Source organism: Scardinius erythrophthalmus (genome assembly GCF_964197995.2).
Source record: "Scardinius erythrophthalmus genome assembly, chromosome: 17".
Lineage (NCBI taxonomy): Eukaryota > Metazoa > Chordata > Actinopteri > Cypriniformes > Leuciscidae > Scardinius > Scardinius erythrophthalmus.
The window spans coordinates 5,276,153-5,301,549 of record NC_138237.1 but is presented as its reverse complement, the minus strand read 5'-3'; the positions used below and the strand labels follow the sequence as shown (position 1 = coordinate 5,301,549).

At 40.7% G+C, this 25,397-nt stretch overlaps 1 protein-coding gene across 8 annotated transcripts; it reads left to right on the top strand.

The window, feature by feature from the left end:
• Window positions 1-21,466, top strand: LOC308706281 (uncharacterized protein). Of its 8 annotated transcripts, XM_081391852.1 has the most exons (6): window positions 1,371-1,455; window positions 5,130-5,364; window positions 5,527-5,643; window positions 11,400-11,516; window positions 18,741-18,854; window positions 20,202-21,412. In XM_081391852.1, exons 4-6 carry the CDS (start codon window positions 11,459-11,461, stop codon window positions 20,903-20,905), a joined length of 876 nt encoding a protein of 291 aa, XP_081247978.1. In that variant the 5' UTR covers window positions 1,371-1,455; window positions 5,130-5,364; window positions 5,527-5,643; window positions 11,400-11,458; the 3' UTR covers window positions 20,906-21,412. The 8 variants fall into 8 exon arrangements, 6 of the variants coding, with proteins under 6 accessions (XP_081247979.1, XP_081247975.1, XP_081247976.1 ...); XM_081391853.1 differs by lacking the exons at window positions 1,371-1,455; window positions 5,130-5,364 and adding an exon at window positions 1-118; XM_081391854.1 differs by lacking the exon at window positions 5,130-5,364 and having other exon boundaries at window positions 1,364-1,455.
• The last annotated feature ends 3,931 nt before the right edge of the window (window positions 21,467-25,397 follow it).

Below are 25,397 nucleotides of genomic sequence, written 5' to 3'. Positions count from 1 at the left end.
AAGAAGCAAGCAGGAGGAATTACTCCAGGAGAAACTACGGACATACTATTGTAAAGATGGAGATTGAGGAAGAACCGTGCAGAATAAAAGATGAAGATACAGAGGAACAAATAGGTTGGTGTTTTCATTCTCTATAATGACTGATGAGGAACATTAAGATGAAAACTGAGATAAAACAATATATCTAAAACTAGATACTAGTAGACTCAATAGTAAACTAGATTTTGGCAATTTGTTGCTCCCTTATTTTCTTTTTGTTTCTAATTTGTGAATTGAACCCGAATATAATGTTTATTTTAGCCCCGATGGAAGTGACTGAAGACAAACAGCGTTTCATAAACAATCTTTACGGCCGTCTGTCGGAAGCTAGATATTTTAGTCGATAAAGTTTTAAATATGGATATTTTTCTTACACCAACGCATCGCTTCACTTCAGAAGGCCTTTATGAACCCCTCTGAGCCGTTTGGGACACTTTTATCATGGATACGATGCACTTGTATGGACTTAAAAGTAGAGCCCATTCACTCCCATTATTTAGCTTGGAAGAGCCAGGACATTTTTTAATATAACTCCGATTGTAGGCTATTCGTCTGAAGGAAGAATGTCATATACACCTAGATGGCTTCATGGGTAAATCATGGGCTAATTTTCATTTTTGGATGAACTATCCCTTGAAGTGATGTTCATTTTAAACACCGTATTATCAGTATTTTTTGCTCTATTTTGCAGCGAAATAATAGTTCCAACGAAAGCTACAGCAGAACTGCAGCACACAGCGGTTTTCCGTGAACGAGTCGTGAGAGTCAAGGATTCTATGATAAATGCTGTATTTATCATAGAATCCTTGACTCTCACGACTCGCTTTGTTACTGAATCACTGATGACTCATTCATTAATACAGTGAGTTAATTTAACATTTAAAAGTATAATTTTGTTTTTACCATCAATGCATATTACTCTAGGCTATTTAACTTTTTTTTTTTTTTTTTTTTAAGCATTAGGCTACTTATTATTTACAAAGGTATTTTTAAAGGTAAAAAAATATACTGGAAAAATCGCTTTTTTTATTGTCCCTTAATGAAAATATACTCTTAATGACAAATATTGTCCCTTAATGAAAAAGGTGTGACAGTGAATGTAGTCTAAGAGGAAGGGACGGGGTACGCAGAAGGATGTTAAATGCCTCAGAACGACACTCTAAACATTTTGAGAACCACTGGGCTAGAATAGATCTGAGCAACTTTCACTTTACCGCGATGCATTCATTGCCTGTTAAATTTAAATGTGAAGAATTCCCATCGCTGGAGTTCCGCCATTAGAGGCGCTCGAGCAACCGAAGCAATGACACACATCCGAGTCTAGGAGAAGAAGAGAAGTGGGCGAGGGAAGGGAACATAAACATGAGAAGTGGAACACAGCCGGTCATTCTGCTCTAAATCTGCTGTTTTCAGACTGTGAGTACATTCATTTCATCATTTATTAGGAGAAATCTAAATCCAAACGACTAAACGAGTCGGTTCATTTAGTGAATCACTCAGAAATGAATCGAAATGAACCGACTGATGTTGTTCACTACACTCGCGAAACGTAAACATTACTGACTGTTTTTTTTTTCACATTGCAATTTGTGAAGATTATGAGTTGTTTTCCATTTATTTAATGAACAAATGAAACCTGGTAAACAGAGTTTTTAATGATAAATTATAACTAATGTCAGCAGGGCTCTATTTTTTTCCTTCCTCCCTTGTTGATAAAATGACAAACACCTTCCCCTCTGTAAAACCACAACACATTAGATTTACAGTGTTGAGTGGCTATTATGTAAAACTTATCATGCAAAGAAAACAGCTTTGTTCTAACATTCTGTATACCTGTATTTTTTTATGCAACAATATGACACACAGAACTGGAGTTTTTAAGTTTTAAAATGCCTGTATTTCTGAATGTCAAACGATTCCTTTTGTCTGTAATTTGCCCACATTCACACGTTTAATCGATGTCGGATTACAGCAATAAACCCTAAGCTTCTCTATGAACTGAATTTAAGAATTTAGTTTAACAGTGCTGGAAATATAGAGCTTATTTCCTATAATAACAACACTTCTTTTGAGAAGATACAATCATTATTTGTTTGACATTAAATATTTAGAGTCGGTTACAGGAAAGTGTTTGAACATAAATCTCTGTAATCTTTTTTAACTGAGCTTATTTCTGGCATTGATTTGCATGATCTAGCCTATATTTTTTACGTTTATTTATCTATTTTCCATTTAAACTTTAAAAATATGATTTTGTTTGTTGTTTCATATATTATGTCCTGCTTTCTCAGAAAAAAGAAAGAAAGTGGAATTGTCTCTAAATGACATTTTGAGCAAAACGTTTGCACCTGGATAATCTAAAGCAGTGATCTCAAACTCAATTCCTGGAGGGCCACAGCTCTGCACAGTTTTGCTCCAACCCTAATCAAACACACCTGATCCAGCTAATCAAGTCTTCAGGATTACTAGAAACTTCCTTGCAGGTGTGAGTTGGAGCTAAACTGTGCAGAGCTCCAGGAATTGAGTTTGAGACCACTGATCTAGAGTGATTGTAAGATCATCTGCTAAATGAGCAACAACTACCACAATTCACTCCTTCTTGGCATGGATGAAGGAACATCACCTGCAGTTTAACCTGGCAAAGACTGAGCTTCTCGTTTTCCCTGCCATCATCAATCACTAGGGGTGGGGGAAGAAAACGATTCTTAGATGCATCGCAATGTGGACGTGTACGATTCTGAATCAATTCACAAATTGCACACAAAAACACACAAAAAAAACACGAATAACTTAATATTGATGGAACGCAAAAGGCGGAACTCTGAAGCGCGGAAGCGCAGTGTCCAGACTGTCTGTGCCGTGCATATAAAAAAGATGCATGATGGCTAAGCGCGAAATCCGAACTGCATCCTCTTCGTTAAAAGCTAACTTATGGAAAATTGGCAATTTCATTGTGGCCTTTTTTCTATTTTTGTATGAGAACTGCTTTCTGTATTGTTGTTTCACTTCACTATGCTGTAAACAGATCTGTTAGGCCTATACGTACGTTATATGTAGGTTTACTGTACTGCCCTCCACAGTCACCTTGTGTATCAGTGCAATGCCAGTCACAAAAAGTTACATTTTGACTGCTCTCTGCAGATGTTCATTTACTTTTTTTGTATAAGCTGTTTTTGATTGTGGTATATAGCAACAATTTCAAGTCATGCCCAATCCCAATTCTATTTTATACCCCTTCGTCTACCCCTAACCCTTCGCCTACCACTTACCCTTACCCCTTGAAGCAGAGTGGCAACGCATAGGGGTGAAAATATTCCCCTAAGAAATGGGACACCACTACTACACCGTTACACGTCATTATACTTAGTTGCTAGTGCCTACGTCACAGAAGATGCACCGATGTTTATCACAAACTTCCAAGATGCCGTCGTCAGATGCATTCAACCCAGTTGCGTGGGTTACAGCAATTTTTTTGCAAACGTTTCTTTGAAGAACATGACTGTAAATTTGAACACAAGATTGAATGTAACATAAAGCAAATGATTATTTGTTGTTAAAATACTTAATGCCAAAAATTCTTACATTTAAGAATTTTTCGCTTGAGCAGCCATGTTGCCTCTGTAGCCGGTGTATGCAGGGACATTTCTCATACCCCTTCGTTTGAAGCGTGGTCCCGAAAAATCTTCGTTTGAAGGGCTATCTGTCCCTTCCCCCTACCCCTACCCCTCCAGACAAAAGAGAATCGAGACAACCCTACCCCTTCACGTGAACGCGCAAAACAGAGGGGTAGGGGAAAGTGAAGGCTTAAGGGGTAGAATTGGGATTGGGCCTATGACTCTTTATTATGTATTACACCTTTGTATGTTACTAATTATTCAGAATATTCCACAAGCATTATTTGTATGAAAGCTGCTGGTACTTAATCCTATATTTTTGTATGAAAGCTGTTTGTGATTTTGTTATAGCAAAATGTTCATTTATTTTTTGTCTGCAGGATTATTTTGCTCATTGCACATTTATTTTTTGTCTGCAGGATTATTTTGCTCATTGCACATAACACGAGGATGTTGGTTAGAAGTCTATTATTTTATGTTAGAGAGTCAGAATATGCTGAAGTTTGTTTTCATTGACTACAAGTATGCTGCTAGTACAGGCACACATTTCTTTTTCTGTTGGTTCTTTGCAATGTTGGGACATGCTGGCAAATGTAACCTTAGAGTTGACTTGCCAAATCACTTCCATTTGTTTTATTAATAAAATATATTGGAAGTAAATTATTTATAGGTCATTATAAATACTTTGCTTTAAAAGTACCAAGTAGTCACAAAAAAAAAAATGCATCGATAATCGTTTTAGCATCGCATCGCAGCCCTCTGAATCATAATTGAATCGTGAGGTGCCTAGAGATTCCCACTCCTATCGATCACCCCATCAAGGTCAGTCAGAAATCTTGGAGTAATCTTTGATGACCAGCTGACCTTCACTCAGTTAATCATAGACGCCTGAAAGTTTCTGAGAAAAAGTTTCAGCTTTTATTTTCCTTTTACACCCTGAAGAAGATATCACAGGTTCTTCAAGTTCTTTGAAATTATCCATCCTCGATCACTTTCTGTCAGCTTTGACGAAACTTGTCTCAGCTCTGCGTCTTTCCGAAGTGACTAGCAGCCTTGTCACCTGACCTGAATACTGCATGCTGATTCGCTAAAGTGGACTTATCAGGTTTTGTTCAGAAACAACAAGGGTGGTTGTTGGTTTCTGCTGTAAAACATGAACTTGCGATGCCTTGACAGTGGACAATACCGGCTTTTGTGACAAAATATGTTTAGGGTTCATTCAATCTTGTCAGGCGTCTATTTCAGCTGAGGAGACAGTATAGTGAGTAAACGAAAATGCGCGCTTTGGAGGAAATGCGTAGATGGACGTTACGTGAGGATGTGGAAAGTGTCAAAATAAAGGTACCTCATATCGATATTTTACGTGTGACATTGATGCATGCATCGATCCATATTGATGTATTGTTACACCCCTACTATGCAATGGCTTCCACTCGCTTCTCACATCAAGTTCAAGGCATTGACGCTTGCTTACAGATCTACCACAGGCTCAGCTCCCTCCTACTTTCACTCCTACGAGTCTACATCCCTACCAGAAGTCTACGATCGGTCAACGAGCGACGGCTCGTGGTACCATCAGAGAGAGGCACAAAATCACTCTTCAGAATATTTTCATTCATTGTTCCTTGTTGGTGGAACGATCTCTCCACCTTCATCCGGAGTGCAGAATCCCTGACAACATTCAAAAGACAGCTGAAAACTCATCTCTTCTGTGAGCACTTAATAAAAAATTCTATCCTTTCCTTTAAACCCCTCCCTTGTCTAGCTGTATTTTGAGCACTTGTGTTGATTGCCTCTTCACAATGAATTGCTTACTTTGTTCCTAATTTGTAAGTCGCTTTGGATAAATACATAAATAAAAATCTTCCCACAGGAGAAGAAGCAAGCAGGAGGAATTACTGCAGGAGAAACTACTGACATACTATTGTAAAGATGGAGATTAAGGAAGAACCCTGCAGAATAAAAGATGAAGATATAGAGGAACAAATAGGTTGGTGTTTTCCTTCATTCTCCTACATTTACATTTAGTCATTTAGCAGATGCCTTTTTCCAAAGCGACTTAAAAATGAGAACTAAAGCACGCGAGTCAAGAAGTTCTCAAAATACAAAGTTCAGGCATTGCTTAGAGTAGTATCAGCCAGACAAGGGAGGATTAAAGGAAAAGGAAATATAATATTTTTATTTTATTTTAAGAGGTTAAGTGCTCACAGAAGAGATGAGTTTTTAGCTGTCTTTTGAATGTCAGGGATTCTGCATTCGGGATGAAGATGGAGAGCTCATTCCACCAGCAAAGAACAGTGAATGAGAATGTTCTGGAGAGTAGAGGTCTATACGGAGCACCCGGGAACCGTACAGGTTCGGGTCTATATTTTAAATGGTCAGTCGGATCGGGTCCCAATCTATTACTTTGGGTCCTGGGACTCGGAGAACACCCGGCCGTGATCAGAGTCAGTCAGCGGTGCTTGTGTGTTTTTTGTAACTTGCAACTTTTACAGTTAGGATAAGAAAAGCTCTTCAGGTTTCTCCAGGCAGCTAGCGCGAATGTGCAGTCTCAAGCACGTCATGCTTCTATGACAACCAGGGCTTCTGCAGTGACGCAATGACTTTACCAATTGGCGATTGACTCTTTTACTTAAAAGGCGGGACTTATTCTGCCAAGACTCACTCTACACTTTCTCCAATTTTTATAATAATATGAAAGAATCATCTTGTTTAATCTTAAAGCTGCATTCGGCAAGTCAGGCAGATTGAGGGGACTTAGCCAAAATTTTGAATGTTTACAACTCTCGTGCCCCACTACCACTGAGCACCCTGCCATTGAGTTCGTGCTCGTCAGTGTGTGTGCACCAGATTTTCTTTAAACGCGCCCGTCTCATCAGCATCGATCAACACCATGGAGTACTTGGTTACTTGGTACTTTCCTTGGTTGTTTTGGACCTCCTAGCTCTAGTTGTTAACTGAGGAATTGGAAGCTAGTTAGTATATTTTCTCTCCGCCATCACGTTTCATACAATCCAACACACCTGCGAACTTCAGGCGTGTGCATATGATATTGTAACGTGCGCGAAGGGGGAGGGGGGATCTGTGGTGTGTGCATGAACTGTGATTGACTGTCAGATCTCACACAGCCCTGCGCTGATTGGACCAGAAGAACCGGGAGCGGTGGATTTTTGCAAAACAAATAACAGGCTCTAGGTGGAGGTAGAAGCGCAGGTTTTTTTCTAAAACTGTCTGATTTATGTTGTTCTGTCGGAGCATAGTGTCGGTTTCAGTGAATAGGAATAGCAGAGAAAAAAGTGCTCTGGTGTTTTTAGCCCCCAATGGCTCCTTCCAGGCAGCTAACCCTAACCTCAACCTTAAACCTACCCATCCCCTCGCTGCCTGGAAGGCGCCGTTGGGGGCTAAAAACACCAAACACCGAAATGGTATGTGATGGTAACACGAGGCATCGCTCAGTGACCAGTGTTTCCCACAGAATTAGATTCTATTTGCGGTGGTGTGGTGTTTGGGGACCGGGGACCGGGGGGGGTGGGGTGTGGTGGGGGGGGGGGGGGGTGTGGTGGGGGGGGGTGATTAAGTTAAATATATCATATATATATATATATATATATATATATATATATATATATATATATATATATAATGTTTATATATACATCATATATATAAACTTTATATATATATCATATTTTTTTATTGACAAGTACACATTCCCATTGCCAACAGTTAGTGTCAGATAACTTAAAGACTTTGCCATTGCTACACTTTCTATGCTATGACTGCTCCACAGACTTTTTGTTGCAAATTTTGCTCACACACAAACCTGGAACTGGACACACACACACACACACACACACACACACACACACAAACTTACTGACACACTCAAACACAGGCTCACACACACACATTCAAAAAGACTCACACACACAGAGATTCAAACACAGACACACACTCACACACACTCAGACCCAAACACATACTCAGACACACACAGGCTCACACACACACAGGCTCACACACACACACCAAACTGGACCTGGAGGTGGACACACACAGACTCAGACACACACACACACACACACACGCACACCTGGAGATTGAGGTGGACAAAAACCAACAAACACCAACCTGAACCTGGAGATAATAATAATATCATGTCTAGTCTGGTGGCTGTGATATGAACCTACCAACGTCCGTTGCAATGATTTTTGGAATGACTGATCGCGAGAGGAACAAATTACGTTTTAGTTGCATAACATCGGTTAATGGAAACGCCGTCATTTCGCAATAGTTGTAACGGATATTTAGAAGAAAAAAAATCGCAAAAGTTTTGCGCGAATCTGTAATGAAACGCGACCGCGCTTAACATCTAGACAACTTCTCAGAGTTATGTTGAGCAACAGTGTTCATTATACTAACCATTCAACTTGGATTGATTCTGGAATCTTCGCTGGGGGAATAAGCATTAAGCACCGGCAACAATCCGCTCTCTACATGCTCATGTTTTGATTCAGATCGTGCGGTAAGAGAAGGAGGGGCTAGTCGTGCCTCCATTGTCAGTTTGTGAGAGAAAGGGGGAGCAAGCAGCGCGAATAAAATACAATTTTACCCATATTAAATAGTTAAAAAATCTGAATCAATCCGTGGCGGTCAGCGTTGATATGTGGCGGGCCGCCACAAATTAATGAATGTATGGGAAACCCTGGTGACTGATCGTAGACTTCTGGTATGGATGTAGACTCGTAGGAGCGAGTGAAAGTAGGAGTAAAAGTAGGCTCTAGGGCTCGTTGAAGACAAGACAAACTACAGCATTCTGAATCATTTATAGAGGTGTAGTTGCACATGATGGAAGTCCAGTCAGAAGAGCATTGCAATAATCAAGCCTAGCTATGACCAGGGCCTGGACGAGAAGCTGTGTTGAATGCTCAGTTAGAAATGGCCTGATCTTCCTGATGTTGTGCAGTGTAAACCTGCATGATCGACCTGTCTTTGTTATGTGGTCTGTGAAGGTTAGCTGGTCATCCAATATTACTCCCAAGACTTCTTGATGGGGTGGCAGGGAAAACGAGAAGCTCAGTCTTTGCCAGGTTGTGAGCGCAGGTGATGTTCCTTCATCCATCCGATGTGCTACCTACCTGTGAGATAGGATTCAAACCATTGGAGAGGAGTATCTGTGATGCCCAGTGATGAGAGGGTGGACAGAAGGATCTGATGATTCACAGTGTCAAAAGCAGCAGACAGATCCAGGAGAATGAGAACTGATGATTTTGAAGAAGCTTTTGCAATCCGTATGGCTTCAGTGACCGACAGTAATGCAGTCTCAGTTGAATGCCCTTTCTTGAAGCCAGATTGTTTGACCTCCAGCTGGTTATTCTGAGACAGGAAAGATGATACTTGATTGAAAGCAACTTGTTCTAGTGTTTTTGCTATGAGTGGTAGGAGAGAGATAGGTCTGTAACTGTCTACAAGTGATGTGTTTAATGTTGTTTTTTTAAGCAGTGGAGTTACCCGAGCCTGCTTGAATGCTGTAGGGAAGAAATGGCCAGAATGGAGGGATGCCAGAATGGAGGGATGAGTTGATGTGTGGTAAAAGTGTGGGAGAGATGGCTTTTAGAAGGTGTGAGGGGATTGGATCTAGAGGGCAGGTGGAACCTGGAGATAATAATAATAATAATAATAATAATAATAATAATGTCTAGTCTAGTGGCTGTGATACGTTACATATAAACCTACCAACGTCCGTTGCCATGATTTTTGGAATGATTGATCGCGAGAGGAAAAAATGACGTTTTAGTCGCATAACATCGGTTAATGGAAACGCCGTCATTTCCCAATAGTTGTTTATCGATATATATAGAAAAAAGTCGCAAAAGATTTGCGTGAATCTGTAATGGAAACGCTACAGCGCTTACCATAGACTAACTTCTCAGAGTTATGTTGAGCAACAGTGTTCATTACTGACCATTCAACTCCGGATTGATTCTGGAATCTTCGCTGGGGGAATAAGCATTAAGCACCGGCAACAATCCGTCCTCTAACTAACGCATGCTCATGTTTTGATTCAGATCGTTCTCGAAGAGGAGGGGCTAGTCGTGCCTCCGTTGTCAGTTTGTGAGAGAGAGAGGGAGCAAGCAGTGCACAGCTCTACAATAAAATACAATTTTACCCATATTAAATAGTTAAAAAATCTGAATCAATCCGTGGCGGTCAGCGTTGATATTGGGCCGCCACAAATTAATGAATGTATGGGAAACCCTGGGGAATCTTTGAGGAAGGTCAAAATAATAGTTCCAAAAACTAAAACATTTGTGAAGAGATGTTTTGTTTTTTGAGGAGTTTAATTATCTTCATTAATTGTGCATATGAGGCATTTTGTTTAACAATAGCAACAATAGTCTAAGTCATAATCCATAGTTCAAACAACTTGAAGACTTTTTGCATTAAAATCACTCGACACGGTGTGAATAATGAACAAAATAGGATTTATTTCATATATATATTGCCTATAACTCATTCTCTTGACTAAAACTGCAACTATCCATAATATGGACTCTGACTGTCACACCTCGGCCCATGAACAGTTCATCCCTCCAGCAGAGGGAGCCGTCACTTTAGTGGCACTTCCTGTTTGTATTCCCACTTCATGTTTGTAGCTTTATAAGCCACAGTGAACACATTGTGATTTGCAAAGTATTGGCAGTTTATCTGCATTACCAAGCTTTTTTTTTTTTTTTTTTTTTTTATTGTCTGTCTGCCTGTCTCCCTGTTTGGAACCTTGCCTGGACTTTTATTACATCTGTTGCCTGTCGTCTTAGATTGTTTGACTTTGATTGTCTTTGAGAATAAAGAACCTCTGCATCATGGATTCTGATCCACCTAATTTTCTGTATTTTGCACACATTCCCACATTTAATTAGTGTCTGATTACAGCAATCAAACCTTAATTCACTTAAACCATGAATAATTGAGAGTGATTGTAAAGGCCTGTTCACACCGAGACGAGTTTCGTGCGCGATATTCGCCGACGTTTAACGCTTCGTGACTAAACAAAGGGCGTCAATGTGAGTGTGCACACCGGCGCGAAAAACGGCACGCGTAAAAGCGTAATTTTTTAAAAAACGCCTCGGGTTCGTTTTTTTGGTTTGACACGCCGCGTCAAAAACTATCCGACCAATGAGATTGACGCTTTTGTTTACGTGTCTGGAGCTTCTGAAGTTACAGTAAAACACAACTCGGGGGCGCTCAAACACAAAACGGTTTTGCCGAGCACTCATACGTAACGGCGAAGAAGATATACACCAAGTAGCGTCAGAGAATGTCCGTAGACGGGCACTGGTAGCGTCTACACTGCCGGGAAGAAATAAGACGAGGAAGATGCAAGGCAAGATGAATGTAGAGCTGCTGGTCTCGTTGGTGTCGGAACATAAAGAACTATATGACAAACGCGACAGCGACTACAAAAATCTTGATAAAAGAGAACTGTTATGGAGTGGTTTCTGTTTAACATTAAGCACCATCTAATGTCAGGGAATGAATTTGCATGTTCACTCGGCTCATCGTCAGCGAAAATCGCTTGGGTGTGAACACAAAAAACGCGTTGAAAAACGATGGCGAATAACGCGCGCCGATATTCGTCCCGGTGTGTAGGGCCCTTAAGTGTGATGATCATCTGCTAATTGAGCAACATCGGCCACAGCGTTCATGAGAGTTTAAATGCTGGGGAATATTCCCATCTTCCCACAGGAGAAGAAGCAAGCAGGAGGAATTACTCCAGGAGAAACTACTGACATACTATTGTAAAGATGGAGATTAAGGAAGAACCCTGCAGAATAAAAGATGAAGATACAGAGGAACAAATAGGTTGGTGTTTTCCTTCATTCTCTTTTATGACTGATGAGGAATTCATACAATACATCAATACAGCTGAAATTAGATACTAGTAGACTCGGTAGTAAACTTTGTTTTAAATTAAGAATGAACTTTGTTTCTCATTTGTCCTTTTTAAATTGAATTTAATGTTTATTTTAGACCTGATGGAAGTGAATGAAGACAAACACCATCAATTCACAAATGAAGATGGAAAACTAACATATAAAAATGAAGACAAACATCTGTTACAAAAACGTCATAATTTCACAAATGAAGATGGAAATGCAGTCGTTTCAAAGACTGAAGAGAATTTCACACAAAAACAATTTGGAAAATCTGGAGTCAAAGGATCTTTAACCTGCTCTGAGTGTGGAAAGAGTTTCAGACAGAAATCAGACCTTAAAAGACACGTGAGAATTCATACCGGAGAGAAGCCTTATACATGCACTCAGTGTGGAAAGAGTTTCATTCGGAAAGAACACCTAAATGATCACTTGAGAATTCACACTGGAGAAAAACCGTTCACTTGCTCTCATTGTGGAAAGAGTTACAGACATCAAGGACACCTAAGTGTGCACATGAAAGTTCACACTGGAGAAAAACCGTTCACATGCTCTCAGTGTGGAAAGAGTTTCATATCCAAAAGAAATCTCAACTATCATCTGCTCTCTCACTCTGGATTGAGATCATTCAGCTGTGATCAGTGTGATAAAACATTTGTTGTGAAATCACACTTAAGAGCACACCTTAACGTTCATACTGGTGTGAAGCCCCACTTTTGTTCTTTTTGTGGAAAGAGTTTTTTACTACTGCAAACTTTGCAAGTGCACCAGAGTATTCATACTGGTGTGAAACCTTATATGTGCTTTGACTGTGGGAAGAGCTTTATTACATCCAGCAATTTAAAAACACACCAGAGAGTTCATACTGGAGAGAAACCGTACAAGTGCTCACACTGTGGAAAGAGTTTCACCCAGCTATCTCATCTACAGAATCATAAGAAAAAACATTGTCCGAATTTGTCTAATGAGCAAAGTTCATGTTCAGAGCCATCGCTTACAAATAATACACTTACAAGTAAATAATTTGACATTCAGATTAATCAAAAGCTGGATAATTTGCTAAAATTAGTAGTGAAGTATTTGACAAGGGGGGGGCCTTAGGGGAAGGTCAAAATAATAGTTCAGAAAACCAGTGTGTTGCCATAAAACAATTTATGAAGGAATGCACTTTGTTTCTTTGTGGATTTTAATTAAAATGATAATTTTCTCTTGCCATTGTCTGTCTGCCTCGCTGTGTTTGGAACTTTGCCTGGACTTTTATTATGTCTATTGCCTGTCGTCTTGGATTGTTTGACTTTGATTGTCTTTGACAATAAAGAACCTCTGCATCATGGATTCTGATCCGCCTCCAGCTATGGGTTAATTACAGAGACAAACACATCACTGTGAAAAGATGAAATTGCTCAGGAAAAGTTAATGTGTTCTGTGTCTATAGCAATTGGTTATATATATGGTTACATCCTGGTTTTCGATAAGCCAGCTTGGGCATTTCTGGTGAACTGTTAGCTGTCATTCTGTACCTTGTACATCGTTACAAAACCATTAATGGTTGACTAATGTTTTATGTATATTTTAATGCACACATAACTAATTTGCCAATAAACAAGTTTTATTAATTGCAATAAAAACTTGAAGCTAATGGGAATGTTGGAATAAGAAACACAATGTCTGTAATTGGACATGCACACACCACATTTATCCAGCACTTCAAATGTTATTTTTAATGTGATACCAAAAACATTATTTGTTCATTCTTCTGAGATTTTCTCCATTTGTAAAACCGAACGTTTCAAGATGTAGGAAATCCAACATTAGACAGAAAGCACTGTAGTTTAACAAAAAAAAACAAAAAAACATTTATTTGGCATTATAACCAGTAGATGGCGGCAGAGGAGTATTTATTGGCTCATATAAGCCATTTCCTGTAGCCTAATCATTTTCATGTTTCAGTTTTGAATAAATATGAATGACTATAATTTATTGTCTTCTAGTACATTACTTTTGTTTCTTATTGGTCTCTAGAAATGCCAGTCCGGGGGGGGGGGGGCACTCAGTTTGGAAGGAGTATTTTTGGCACAGAAATACTCCCATCACACGTACAACTTAATTTTTGAAACTTTGTCCATGTTTAGCGTGGGAATCCAACTCTTTAACAGTGTTGTTGTTGGCATCCTTCTGTCTTCGAGAGACAATGGTTTAGAATCTGCACCCAGGTCAGTCTGTGGTTTGGTTGCAGACTCTGCTATGACTGTAGAGTCCGATACGGGAGCGACAGCACCGCTGGCACTTGCTGCAAGTGTAAGCAGTGGTGGTGTCAGTGGGGGCAGGCTGAACGCTTTGCTGCCGGCGGGTCCTCTTCTCCTCCCACTGCATTGCTCTTTTTTCTTCGGCTAGAAGGACACCAGTCTTAACGGTGGATCGCCATTTTTCGCGGTCCGATGTCACTGCTTCCAAATCAGCTGGGCAGATGCTGCACGCTTTCAAGTCTCGCTTGCAGGTGTCCTTGTAGCGCAGGGTTGGCCGTCCAGGTGGTCGTGTTCCTGTGGCAAGCTCCCCGTACAGAACGTCCTTTGGGATACGACCGTCATCCATCCTGCACAGGTGGCCAAGCCAGCGCAGTCGCCTCTGTGTGAGGATGGTGAACATACTTGGCATACCTGCCTGAGCCAGATGGCTCTGTTTGTGATACGATCCTGCCAGGTGATGCTCAGGAGTCGTCTGAGGCAGCGCATATGAAAGGCATTCAGTCTTTGCTCTTGGCGAGAATATAGAGTCCAAGCTTCACTGCCATAGAGGAGGGTGCTCAAGACGCATGCTTGGTACACCTTCAGTTTTGTTTTGAGTGTCAACAGAGTGTTGTCCCAAGCCCTCTTTGCTAGTCGAGCCATGGCGGTAGCTGCTATGCCTATCCTTATATTGAGCTCGGTATCCAGGGATAGGTTGCTGCAGATGGTGGAGCCAAGGTAGGTGAAATTCTCCACTACCTCCAGGGTGTGGTCGCTGATAGTGATTGCAGGAGTGGTGTTGACATCTTGAACCAATATGTTGGTTTTCTTGAGGCTGATGGCAAGGCCAAACTCTGTGCATGCATCTGCAAAGCAGGTGATAAGTCGCTGGAGGGCACCCTCAGTGTGTGCGGCAAGAGCAGCGTCATCTGCAAACAACATCTCCCGTATGAGTACCCTGCGGACCTTAGTCTTTGCTCTGAGGCGGGCGAGGTTGAAGAGGTTCCCATCACTCCTAGTATGGAGGAAGATCCCGTCTTTGGAGTTGCTGAAGGCATAGTGCAGGAGCAGGGAGAAGAACATGCCATAGAGTGTTGGCGCCAGGACACAGCCCTGCTTCACACCACACCTGATTGGGAAGGGGTCTGAGGATGACTCGCCATACTGGACTGTGCCCACTGTGTTCTCATGAAATTATATAATCAGCTTCAAGAGCTTGGGGGGGCATCCAACCCTGTGTAGGAGAGTGAAAAGGCCAGTCCGACTGACCATGTCGAACGCCTTGGTCAGATCTATAAAGGCAAGGAGCAGGGGACGTCTCTGCTCACGGCACTTCTCCTGTAGCTGCCTAAGGCTACGTTTACACGTAGGTGGCTATTTTCATAAACGGACATTTCACCCCTCTTCGTTTTCAAAAATAACATCGTGCACACGAACCTGTGTATATGCTGTCAAGAGCATGCCAAACCTGTAGGTGGCAGTGTAACGAGAAGCTCAAGCCCACCTTAGCCAATCAGAATCCCGAAAATAGTCACATTCTGTGACGTCGCTACCTAAAACTCCGGTTTTCTTTGTTTACATACAAACGTGCAAACGAAGATTTTCAAAATCTCCACTCTGGCCGGAGTTTTTAGAAAGAATCGGTTTCATTGGCGAATCCTCCGTTTGCGTCTAAACGAAGGGCGCAAACGAAGGGAAATGTCTCCGTTTTTCAAAATAACCATGTACGTGTAAACGGGGCCTAAGGGTGAACACCATGTCAATTGTTGACCGTTTTGCTCGGAACCCGCATTGCGACTCCGGGTACACACGATCGGCGAGCAGTTGTAGGTTAAGGATGACAAGTGCAAAGGCTTTCCCCGCAACACTGAGGAGGGAGATCCCACGATAGTTTTTGCAATCACTGCGATCACCCTTGTTCTTATAGAGCGTGAGGATCTTAGCGTCTCGCATGTCTTGGGGTATGATGCCCCCTTCCCAGCATTTGAGCAGGAGGTTATGGAGGTGGCCGAGAAGAGAGCTCACTTTTCCTGCCTTGATGATCTCAGGTGGAATTCCATCACTGCCTGGTGCTTTCCCACAGGCCAGTGAATCGATGGCCTTCCCAAGTTCCTCGATGGTGGGTGGCGAGTCAAGCTCCTCCATGATGGGCAGAGGCATGGTATTTCGAATGGCTGTGTCAATAACAATGTTCTCTCTTGAGTACAGTTCCTGGTAGTGCTCAGCCCATCTCTCCAACTGCTTTCTACGATCTGTGATGATCTCGCCAGAAGTAGATTTTAGGGTAGCAGTCTTGATGGCGTTGGGACCAAACGCTTTCTTCATGCCCTCATACATGGCTCGGATATTACCACAGTCCGCCGAAGTCTGAATATCGCTACACAACTTCAGCCAGTAGTCGTTCGCACACTTTCAGGCAATCCTCTTGGTGTTATTACGTGCCTCTCTGAAGGCAGCCAATGTCCTAGCAGAAGGCTGTCTCTTGTGCTCAAGGAGAGTGGTACGTTTTGCAGTGATGGCAGGCTCCAGTACCTCGATCCCTGCCACATACCAATCTTCACTCTTTTTCACCTTCTTCTCGAAGGTGTCTGAGGCAACCTTGTACACGGTGTCACGGATGTGCTCCCATCGCATCGTAACACTGTCTACAGGGCAGTCCTCCAGGGCCTCATCAATGGCCCTGGCGAAGCGTTCCCGCAGCTCTGGCACTGATGTTCTTGCCGTGTTGATGCAAGGGCGGCCCTTCTGCTTCAAGCGATGGGTTTGTCTAGGTTGGAGGCGCACCTTGCTGCTGACCAGGGAATGGTCCGTGTCGCAGACAGCACTGTGATACGTGCGGGTGACAAGCACGTGCTTGAGCATGGGTCTTTGAGTAACAATAAGGTCAAGCTGGTGCCAGTGTTTGGATCTGGGGTGTCTCCAAGACACTCTGTGGTGGGGCTTGGTGGGGAAGAAGGTGTTGGTAATGCACAAGTTGTGGTCAGAGTATAGCTCGAGTAGTCGCTGTCCGTTCTCATTAAGCTTGCCAACGCCAAAATGTCCAAATGCAGTATGGCCAGGAGATGTAATCAGCGCCCATCTGGGCATTGAAGTCTCCGAGCATGAGCAGGTTGTCTTTCAGTGGAATCTCTGCAATTTTGGCCTCAAGTTCGTAATAGAAAGCATCTTAATCCTCAGCTGTGGAGCATAGTGTGGGGGCGTAGACGCTAAAGATGTGCAAGGGTCCCGAGGAGGTTGTGAGATGGAGGGAGAGGATACGCTCAGTCCCCTGAGAAGGAGGTTCTACTGATGGTAAGAGAAAATTTCGCACTGCAAAGCCGGCCCCTTAAAGTCGGCGCTTGTCTTGCTCCAGTCCTTGCCAGAAGAAAGTGTAATCTCTCTCCTTCAGACTTCCACTGGATGGAAGATGTGTCTCTTGAAGGGCAGCAACGTCGATGTTGAGCCTTAACAGCTCGTGATTGATGATAGCGTTTTTTTTAGCGTCATCAACTTGCTGAAGATCGTCACAGAGGCCAGGGCACTATGTTCTGACATTCCAAGTTGCCAGCCGCAGGGCTGGTGACTTTTTGGTCTTTTGATTATTTATTTTATGCCCAGGTGGCATGTACAATATCAAAATATAGAACTGTAAAATTAAGCTGTGTAGTTGACATGGAGAGAAGACGTCGGAGCGCAAAAATGTGATTTCTCCTGTCCAACAACAACCAGACCGTTATTTCCGGCTTGACGATCGAACCTGTCCCAAAAATACCTCTCAATGCACCCTCATGGACTCGCGCCAAGGGCCCTTTAGGTCTGCACTACATGACGTCACCAAAGTGTGGACTCTGAGGAAGTCCACAACTCCGGAGTGTGCTATTTGGGACAGGGCCATGGTGTCTTGCGCATGACCGCCCACACCGCAATGATGTCATTTTTGCCGCGCGTACCTTCGCGCTTGTCAAGTCAAGTCAAGTTTATTTATATAGCGCTTTTCACAACATAGATTGTATCAAAGCAGCTTCACAGTAATAAATTAGAACAATACATCAATGTTTGTTTCTAGTGGAACGTCCACATTTGGTAATGCTGTGCGCTTGTGCGGACGCGGCGAGTATAAACCTAGTTTTAGCCTACGCTTGGCTACAACCATTCAGGCAAGCAAACGCGCATGACCGGCCTCTTCTGTGTACAACATCTGTAACATTGAAATGAGACAATCTTATTCTCACTTTACATAAAATATGGAGCTTTGCTGCGTCTCGGACATGTTATAAAAATGCGGCGCCAAATTTAATATACATTCAACTTGTAACCATGGTTTTGATATACAAATCGGGTTGTTGATAAACAACTGAACTCTCCACAACTAAAAAAACAATATTTTGGCGTTATTTTGGCAATATTTTGGTGTCTCTTCACTCACCACGTCTCGTTTTTTAACATATTAAAATTAAGGCTCTTAACTGATTGAAAGATAAACAGCGCATTCTTATATTAAGCAGACAGATTTAATCGAACATTAAGTTAAACAACATTATTAGTTTGCAAAAGAGGGCAAGGTTTTAACTGAACTATACATAGGCTCGAGTACAGATAATTGCCTACTATGTGTGTCTAAATTACATTTTACAACATTTTCTAAATGGGCTACTGTAAATTATGCTACAGTCTTTAGTGTCAGAAATAACTAGTTTTAGGTAATTCTCATCTGAATGGCAAACTATTCATTTGTTTCTATTTTGCCCACATTCCCACATTTAATTGATGTCTGATTACAGCAATCAACCTTTAATTCACTTAAAGCTGAATAATTGAGAGTGATTGTAAGTGTAATGATCATCTGCTAAATGAGCAACAACAACCACAATTCACTCCTTCAGTCAGTGAAGCTCCCACAGCCGTTCATGAGAGTTTAAATGCTGGGGAATATTCCCATCTTCCCACAGGAGCAGCAAGCAGGAGGAATTACTCCAGGAGAAACTACGGACATACTATTGTAAAGATGGAGATTAAGGAAGAACCCTGCAGAATAAAAGATGAAGAGACAGAGGAACAAATAGGTTGGTGTTTTCCTTCATTCTCTTTAATGACTGATGAGGAACATTAAGATGAAAACTGAAAAAAGGACAACATTTTTGCTTGATTGTGACTCGCCTATATTTCTTATTGCTATTTTACGGTGGCCGAGAGAGCTCAAAGCGCTGCAACTGAAAAAACACACACATGCAAATAGAAAAAACACCTGCAAATTAAGAAAACATCTTCGTCAGTTTTACTACTCACGTGTGCTCCAAATACTCACAATAGGGTATATGTCGAACGCCGCATTACGAAACCGGAAAACAGAACGCATCGCTTCCGGTTCAGGTCTTTTGTATGTGCTTCATGCATTTTTTTACTGTTTTACTCAAGATAACTTAAAAGGAGCGAGCAAAGATGATCATAACCAATGTCCCTCGCATGTGAAGATCGATATTTAAAAGTAAAAAAAAAAAAAAATCTTCACACTAACGTTTAGATATTTAAATAGAATAAAAAGCCAATAACAAAGTGAGATAGGTAGGTTAGCTGATTACCTTAAAATTCCATAGATATCGGCATCAGTTCATACGGCTGTTAACACTTTCTATGACAAGCGGATGCGATGAGACCAGGTTTCCGGTTTCGTCATGCGACGTTCGACATATACCCTATTCAACCAAATACAGAAACGCGCTGCAAATAGCACAACGGAAATGTTTCCAGGGGACCCTAATAAGTGACGAACCCGGCTGTGTACAGCTGATGATGTACGATCGATTTCGGATTCACCCACTTTCCTCATTATTTTCACCCGGGATGTTCCCATGACAACGCAGCACGGTGTCCATCAGCTGAATAGCTGTTCTTATGACAGGAATTTCTTATTACTGCTGTTAATATCTTGCCCTCATGTTCTTTTTCTCTTTCTTATTTTTTAGTCTTTTTTTCCATCTCTTTGTTAACTCCAATACATTTTGTATGTTGTATACAAATTTGTCATAAACGTCATCTCTGTATGGTTTGCAAAAAAAAAAAAAAGTTTTTTTTAACAAAACATTATTGAGCAATATCAAATTATTTGGCAATAAGCCTTATTTGTCGTCACTTATTTGGGTCCCCTGGAAACATTTCCGTTGTTGTATTTGGTTTTGAGCGCGTTTCTGTATTTTTTTTTGTGACCTTTTGTTGTGCGTTTCAGTATTTGGTTTTGTTGTGAGTATTTGGAGCACACGTGTGTTATAAAACTGATGAAGATGTTTTCTTAATTTGCGGGTGTTTTTTCTATTTGCATGCGGTTTCTTCAGTTTCAGCGCATTGAGCTCTCTCGGCCACCGTAATATTTCCTTCTTTATTTGAATTTTGAAAATTTAATATGTTGATTTTAGACCTGATGGAAGTGAATGAAGACAAACATTTCAAAAATGAAGATGGAAGCATAATTTCACAGATGGAGAAGAGTTTCACACAAAAACAAGCTCGAAAAACTGGAGAAGAATCTTTCACCTGCTCTGAGTGTGGAAAGAGTTACATTCAGAAAGGAAAACTTAATATACACATGAGAATTCACACTGGAGAAAAACCGTTCACATGCTCTCAGTGTGGAAGGAGTTTCTCTCAGAAAGGAAATCTCAACATTCATCTGCGCAGTCACTCTGGATTGAGATCATTCAGCTGTGATCAGTGTGAGAAAACATTTGTTGTGGAATCAAACTTAAGAAAACACCTTAAAGTTCATGCTGTGAAGCCTCACTTTTGTTCTTTTTGTGGAAAGAGTTTTTCACGACTGTATTCTTTGAAAGAGCATGAGAGTGTTCACACTGGTGTGAGACCTTATGTGTGCTCTGACTGTGGGAAGAGCTTTGTTACATCCAGCAACTTAAAAAGACACCAGAGAGTTCACACTGGAGAGAAACCGTTCAAGTGCTCACACTGTGGAAAGAGTTTCGCTCAGTCAGGATCCATGAAAGATCATGAGAGAATTCATACTGGAGAGAAGCCGCACCAGTGCTCTTCATGTGGAAAGAGATTCCCCTTCTTCTCTACTCTATTGAAACATAAGCAAAAGCATTGCCCGAAGGTGTCTAAGTAAGAAAATGTTCTAGTTCAGATCATCACTTACATGTAAATAGTATGATTTTCTCAGAGTTCCTATATGCAGTACAGACAAGTGTGGAATTTGATTTTAGTGTCTGGATAAGTATGGGATTTTTTTTGTTTCCACACTATTGCCCCGTTCTGTATTCTAAAACATAAAATTGAGAATTTCCCAAAAAAAAAAAAAAACATTTATCATACAAGATGGTCCATTAAATCATCATTTATATGACACAAACAACTCATTTTTGGTCGAGCTGTTTAGATGTGATGTATTAAGATATTGAAGTCTTTTTTTGCACCAGATGTTTTTCTATTGTAAAATTTGAAGAAGGACAACGAGTGACAATTCAGCAGTGACATGCCTAGTTTAGTTTTACAGCTGCTATCTAGTAGATATGAAAGAAGGTTTTATGTTAGTTAAGTTATGCGTTTGTATTATTTTGACGAACAATTTGGTTAAAAAACTAATAAAAAATGGAACGCGTCTTGGTTTAAGCTTATTTTTGTGTCGCCTCAATCCTCTGAATATGAATAAATTGCATGAGTTTCTCTGTATTTGGCCATTCTTGTTCAATGGGATGTTCCTCTCTAAATAACGCCATTTGCTTTCATTTCAACCACGTGATCTTGTTGAATCCACCGTGATTCATAAACGTACACTATCGTTCAAAATATACAAATATTTACATTATGAATCCATCTTCCAAACCATGTTTTTGTCTTATCGTTGATCACTACAGTACGCCAATAATAAGTGATTATATTTGGACTATTTGGTTTAATCAGAGCGGGACGCAACCGCCGCGGAGTAACCGAGTTCCTGCGTGACTTGTCATAGACATAAACAGAGAGAAGTAGCTTCGGCTACAATGTTCTTCCGCAAGACGCGTAACTTTTTGTTTATTAAGCGCCAAAAATGACACGGATTTAATTCACGGTGTTTATCAAACTGTGAGGACTGTGATTGTAATTTTATTGGGAGAAATCAGACAACTTGCACTGAGCTGCTCGGGAAGAACTGGAGTTTTGGAGTTTTTGAGGTAAATCTTTCTTAACTCTCACATTTATTACTAGTGTAGTTACCATCTAACTTTAAAATGGAGTCAATTTATATTAAAATCAACAACATCTGTAACGCGACAGTTGGGAGTCCAGATAGGCTAAATACAGTTGCAAACTCCTTAGCAGATATTCGAAGTTTGAACATTTTAGATCCCTCATCAAACATATTTGGGGAGATTAATTTATCTCAAACAAGATAACAGATCTGATCTTGGTTGTCTTGTAGGCCTATCTATTTTAATCTATCGTCACCTTCCTAAAATAATTGTGAAAATAAAAATGATTTTGGCAATTATTTTAAGAAGGTGACGCTATGAAAGTTAGATAGTTTAATAGGGATTGGTTTCCGCCAGTAGAGGCGCTTGAGCAACCGAAGCAATGACACACATCTGAGTCTAGGAGAAGAAGAGAAGTGAGCGAGGGAAGGGAACATAAACATGAGAAGTGGAACACAGCCGTTCATTCTGCTCTAAATCTGCTGTTTTCAGACTGTGAGTAGCCTACATTTATTTGATCATTTATTAGGATAAATCTAAATACAAACTAGGAAACGAGTCAGTTAACTTAGTGAATCACTCGAAATTAACTGATTGATGTTGTAAGTTATGCTCGTGATGTGAAACGTAAACTCGTTACTGACTCTTTTTTTACTTAATTTGTGAGGATTATGAGTTGTGATTTCATTTTATGTAATGAATAAATGAAACCTGGTAAAATTAGTTTTTAGTGCATGTTAATCATATTTAACGTAAGAGCAACACAAAAATCAGCTCAGGGCTTGAAATTGCTTTTTACTTGGTAGCTCTGTGGTAACAAAAAGTTAGGAGCACCCACCAAAAATGAAGGACCCAGAGAGTATATTCAACTACACAGTATTGTTATTTCTGTGTTACAAATATTCTTATCACAGAAGAACTTGAATTGGAACTAGAATTAAAGATTATAGTTTGGATATAAACACTGGTGTCTACAGAAGCAATCAAAATAGAGAAAAGCACCTTTTGAAATTTTTTTATATCAATATATCGCCCAGCCCTACAAGCAATTTTAAAAGTAGGCTGTCTGAACAGATGCGTAAATATGCGTAGCGTGCCACGTGACCAGAGTGTAATCACACCTTTTGCGGTTAAAAATTCGTGTTTCATCATATTGCGATATTATCACTAATGAAATTAATCGTTTAGCCCTACCTTGCAGCTAGAAGAGTTGAAAAGTTTCTAAACAGTTTGAGCAAAACACTTAAAGCTGAATAATTAAGTGCGATTATTATTGTTATATTATTCCAAATAAATAAAGATTCACAAATAAATGTAAAGATTTTAGCAAAAAATTAACAAATTCACAAATAAATAAAATTAGATTTGCAAATAAATAAAATATTTACAAATGTGTATATGTTACAAACACAACTCTGCCTGGCATTCATTTGTGAGTCGCTTCCTGTTAATTTGTAGATCCCTACACGCATTTGTGGATTTTGAAACATTTCTACCATCAAGACCTATACACTAATCCACAAATAAATGGACTACACCCACCGTCTACTTAAGCCAATCAGATCACAGCCATTTGTGCTGACCAATCATCATAGAATGCTCTCACTCCAACCAATCAGAATTTGATTTACAATAAGGGCGTTCCTTCCCTGAAATAACTTTGCTCATTTCATCCGCATTGGCTCAAATAGGAAGTATAAGGTACTAAATAGGGATCGACCGATATGGATTTTTTAGTGCCAATGCCGATACCGATTTTTTTTCATCAGCCTTAGCCGATGACCGATACGGGCTGCCGATTTTCTTGGGCCGATATTTGGAGCCGATACTGCTTTTGCTCACTCAATTTAAATCATAAAAATGACACAATGATGATAACAAATGTTACAAGTCTCAGTTTAAAAAAGGAACATTTATTGAACTTAAAAAAAAAATTATATTTGACACATTAAAAACATGTGAGGTAGAACAAGTAAAAAAAAGTTCAGTGCTAAAATTACTGAAAATAAATATTTAAGCATAATTCAAATTCTTTAAGTAAATTCTGAAAATAAATATTTAAGCATGAATAAAATAATTACACTATTGCACACAGTAGCAACAAGCAAGCAGCATAATAAACGTCTGTCTTTGCTATGCAGCCATGAACTGCGCTCTCCATGATGACATGGAGGAAGGATTCATTTATTTCCTGCCCTTTACGACTACATATATTTATGGAGATGAGAAATAAAAAGCCACCCTGTTCAGCTATGATCAGCTGTTCGGCCGAGTTTTAGATGCTGTCGTATTATTCCACCACAGATGCGGCATTCTGAAAAGTTGAGATGTTTTTATCTCGATGCGGCGCGGACGCGCTTGGAAAAAAACAAGCGCGTCACTTCCATTATGAGCGCGCATACCGCGCGTCTACATTTGAAATAACGAACTTGAGCGTGCAAAAGACGCGATATGTGAACAGGCCCTAAAAATGTATTTGTTTTCATCTCACCACGGCATAGGAGCGCCTGCACAAACGAGCGCGCTGCATCGCATGCGTGTCGCAGCCGCGTCGCTTCATTTATGAGCACACGTCCAAACCTCAGCCAGGTGGTCACTGAATAAAACTCCCACAAATATCAGGGAACAACGTCGGCATTATTTAATCCTATGACAAGTGTTCGTAACAGCTGCCGTATGCATATGGATAGCCTCAAACTTAGCTATTTGCAGCTCCCTAAATACAATGACAAGCAGTTTTATAGGCATTCGCGTTTTCCATTTGGACCCACAAACTTGCTTAGTTGCACGCACAGAGCAACGTGTTTCCACTTTTAAAGTGTAGGGAAATTCCGCACAAAACTGTCACATCCATAACACCAACACAATGCCATGGTATTTAGTTGGCGTTATGGATGTGACATTTTTGCGTGGAATTGCCCTGTATGGCAATATTTCAGCTAAGTCAAACAGTTAAAAGATACTTTGAAAGTTTAAAACTTGCCGTTGTCTTGAAGAGGCTTCCAGCACTCTGCTAGTGTGGGAGGGGCAGTGCATGGGCTGCACGTGAACTGCAGCATCTCCAGCAACACAGAACTGTCTGCGGACGCCTGTCTGTAAATAATGCCGGGAAAAAACTATCGGCGAACGCAGCAGCCGCGTATCGGCCGATGCCGATACACGTCAAACCCGCAAATATCGGCCCGATTTATCGGCCGACCGATATATCGGTCGATCACTAGTGCTAAAGGTCACTCCTCTGCTCAAAAAGCCTTCACTAGCCTTCTGTTGTAAACATGTTTTGGCCTATCTCTTTCTTAACTTTCATTTCTAAGCTATTGGAGAAAATTGTGCTAGATCAGCTCCAACACTGTCAAATAATTGTATATTTGAGGTTTTTCAATCTGGTTTTAGGTCTGCTCGCAGCACTGAGTCCGCCCTCCTTAG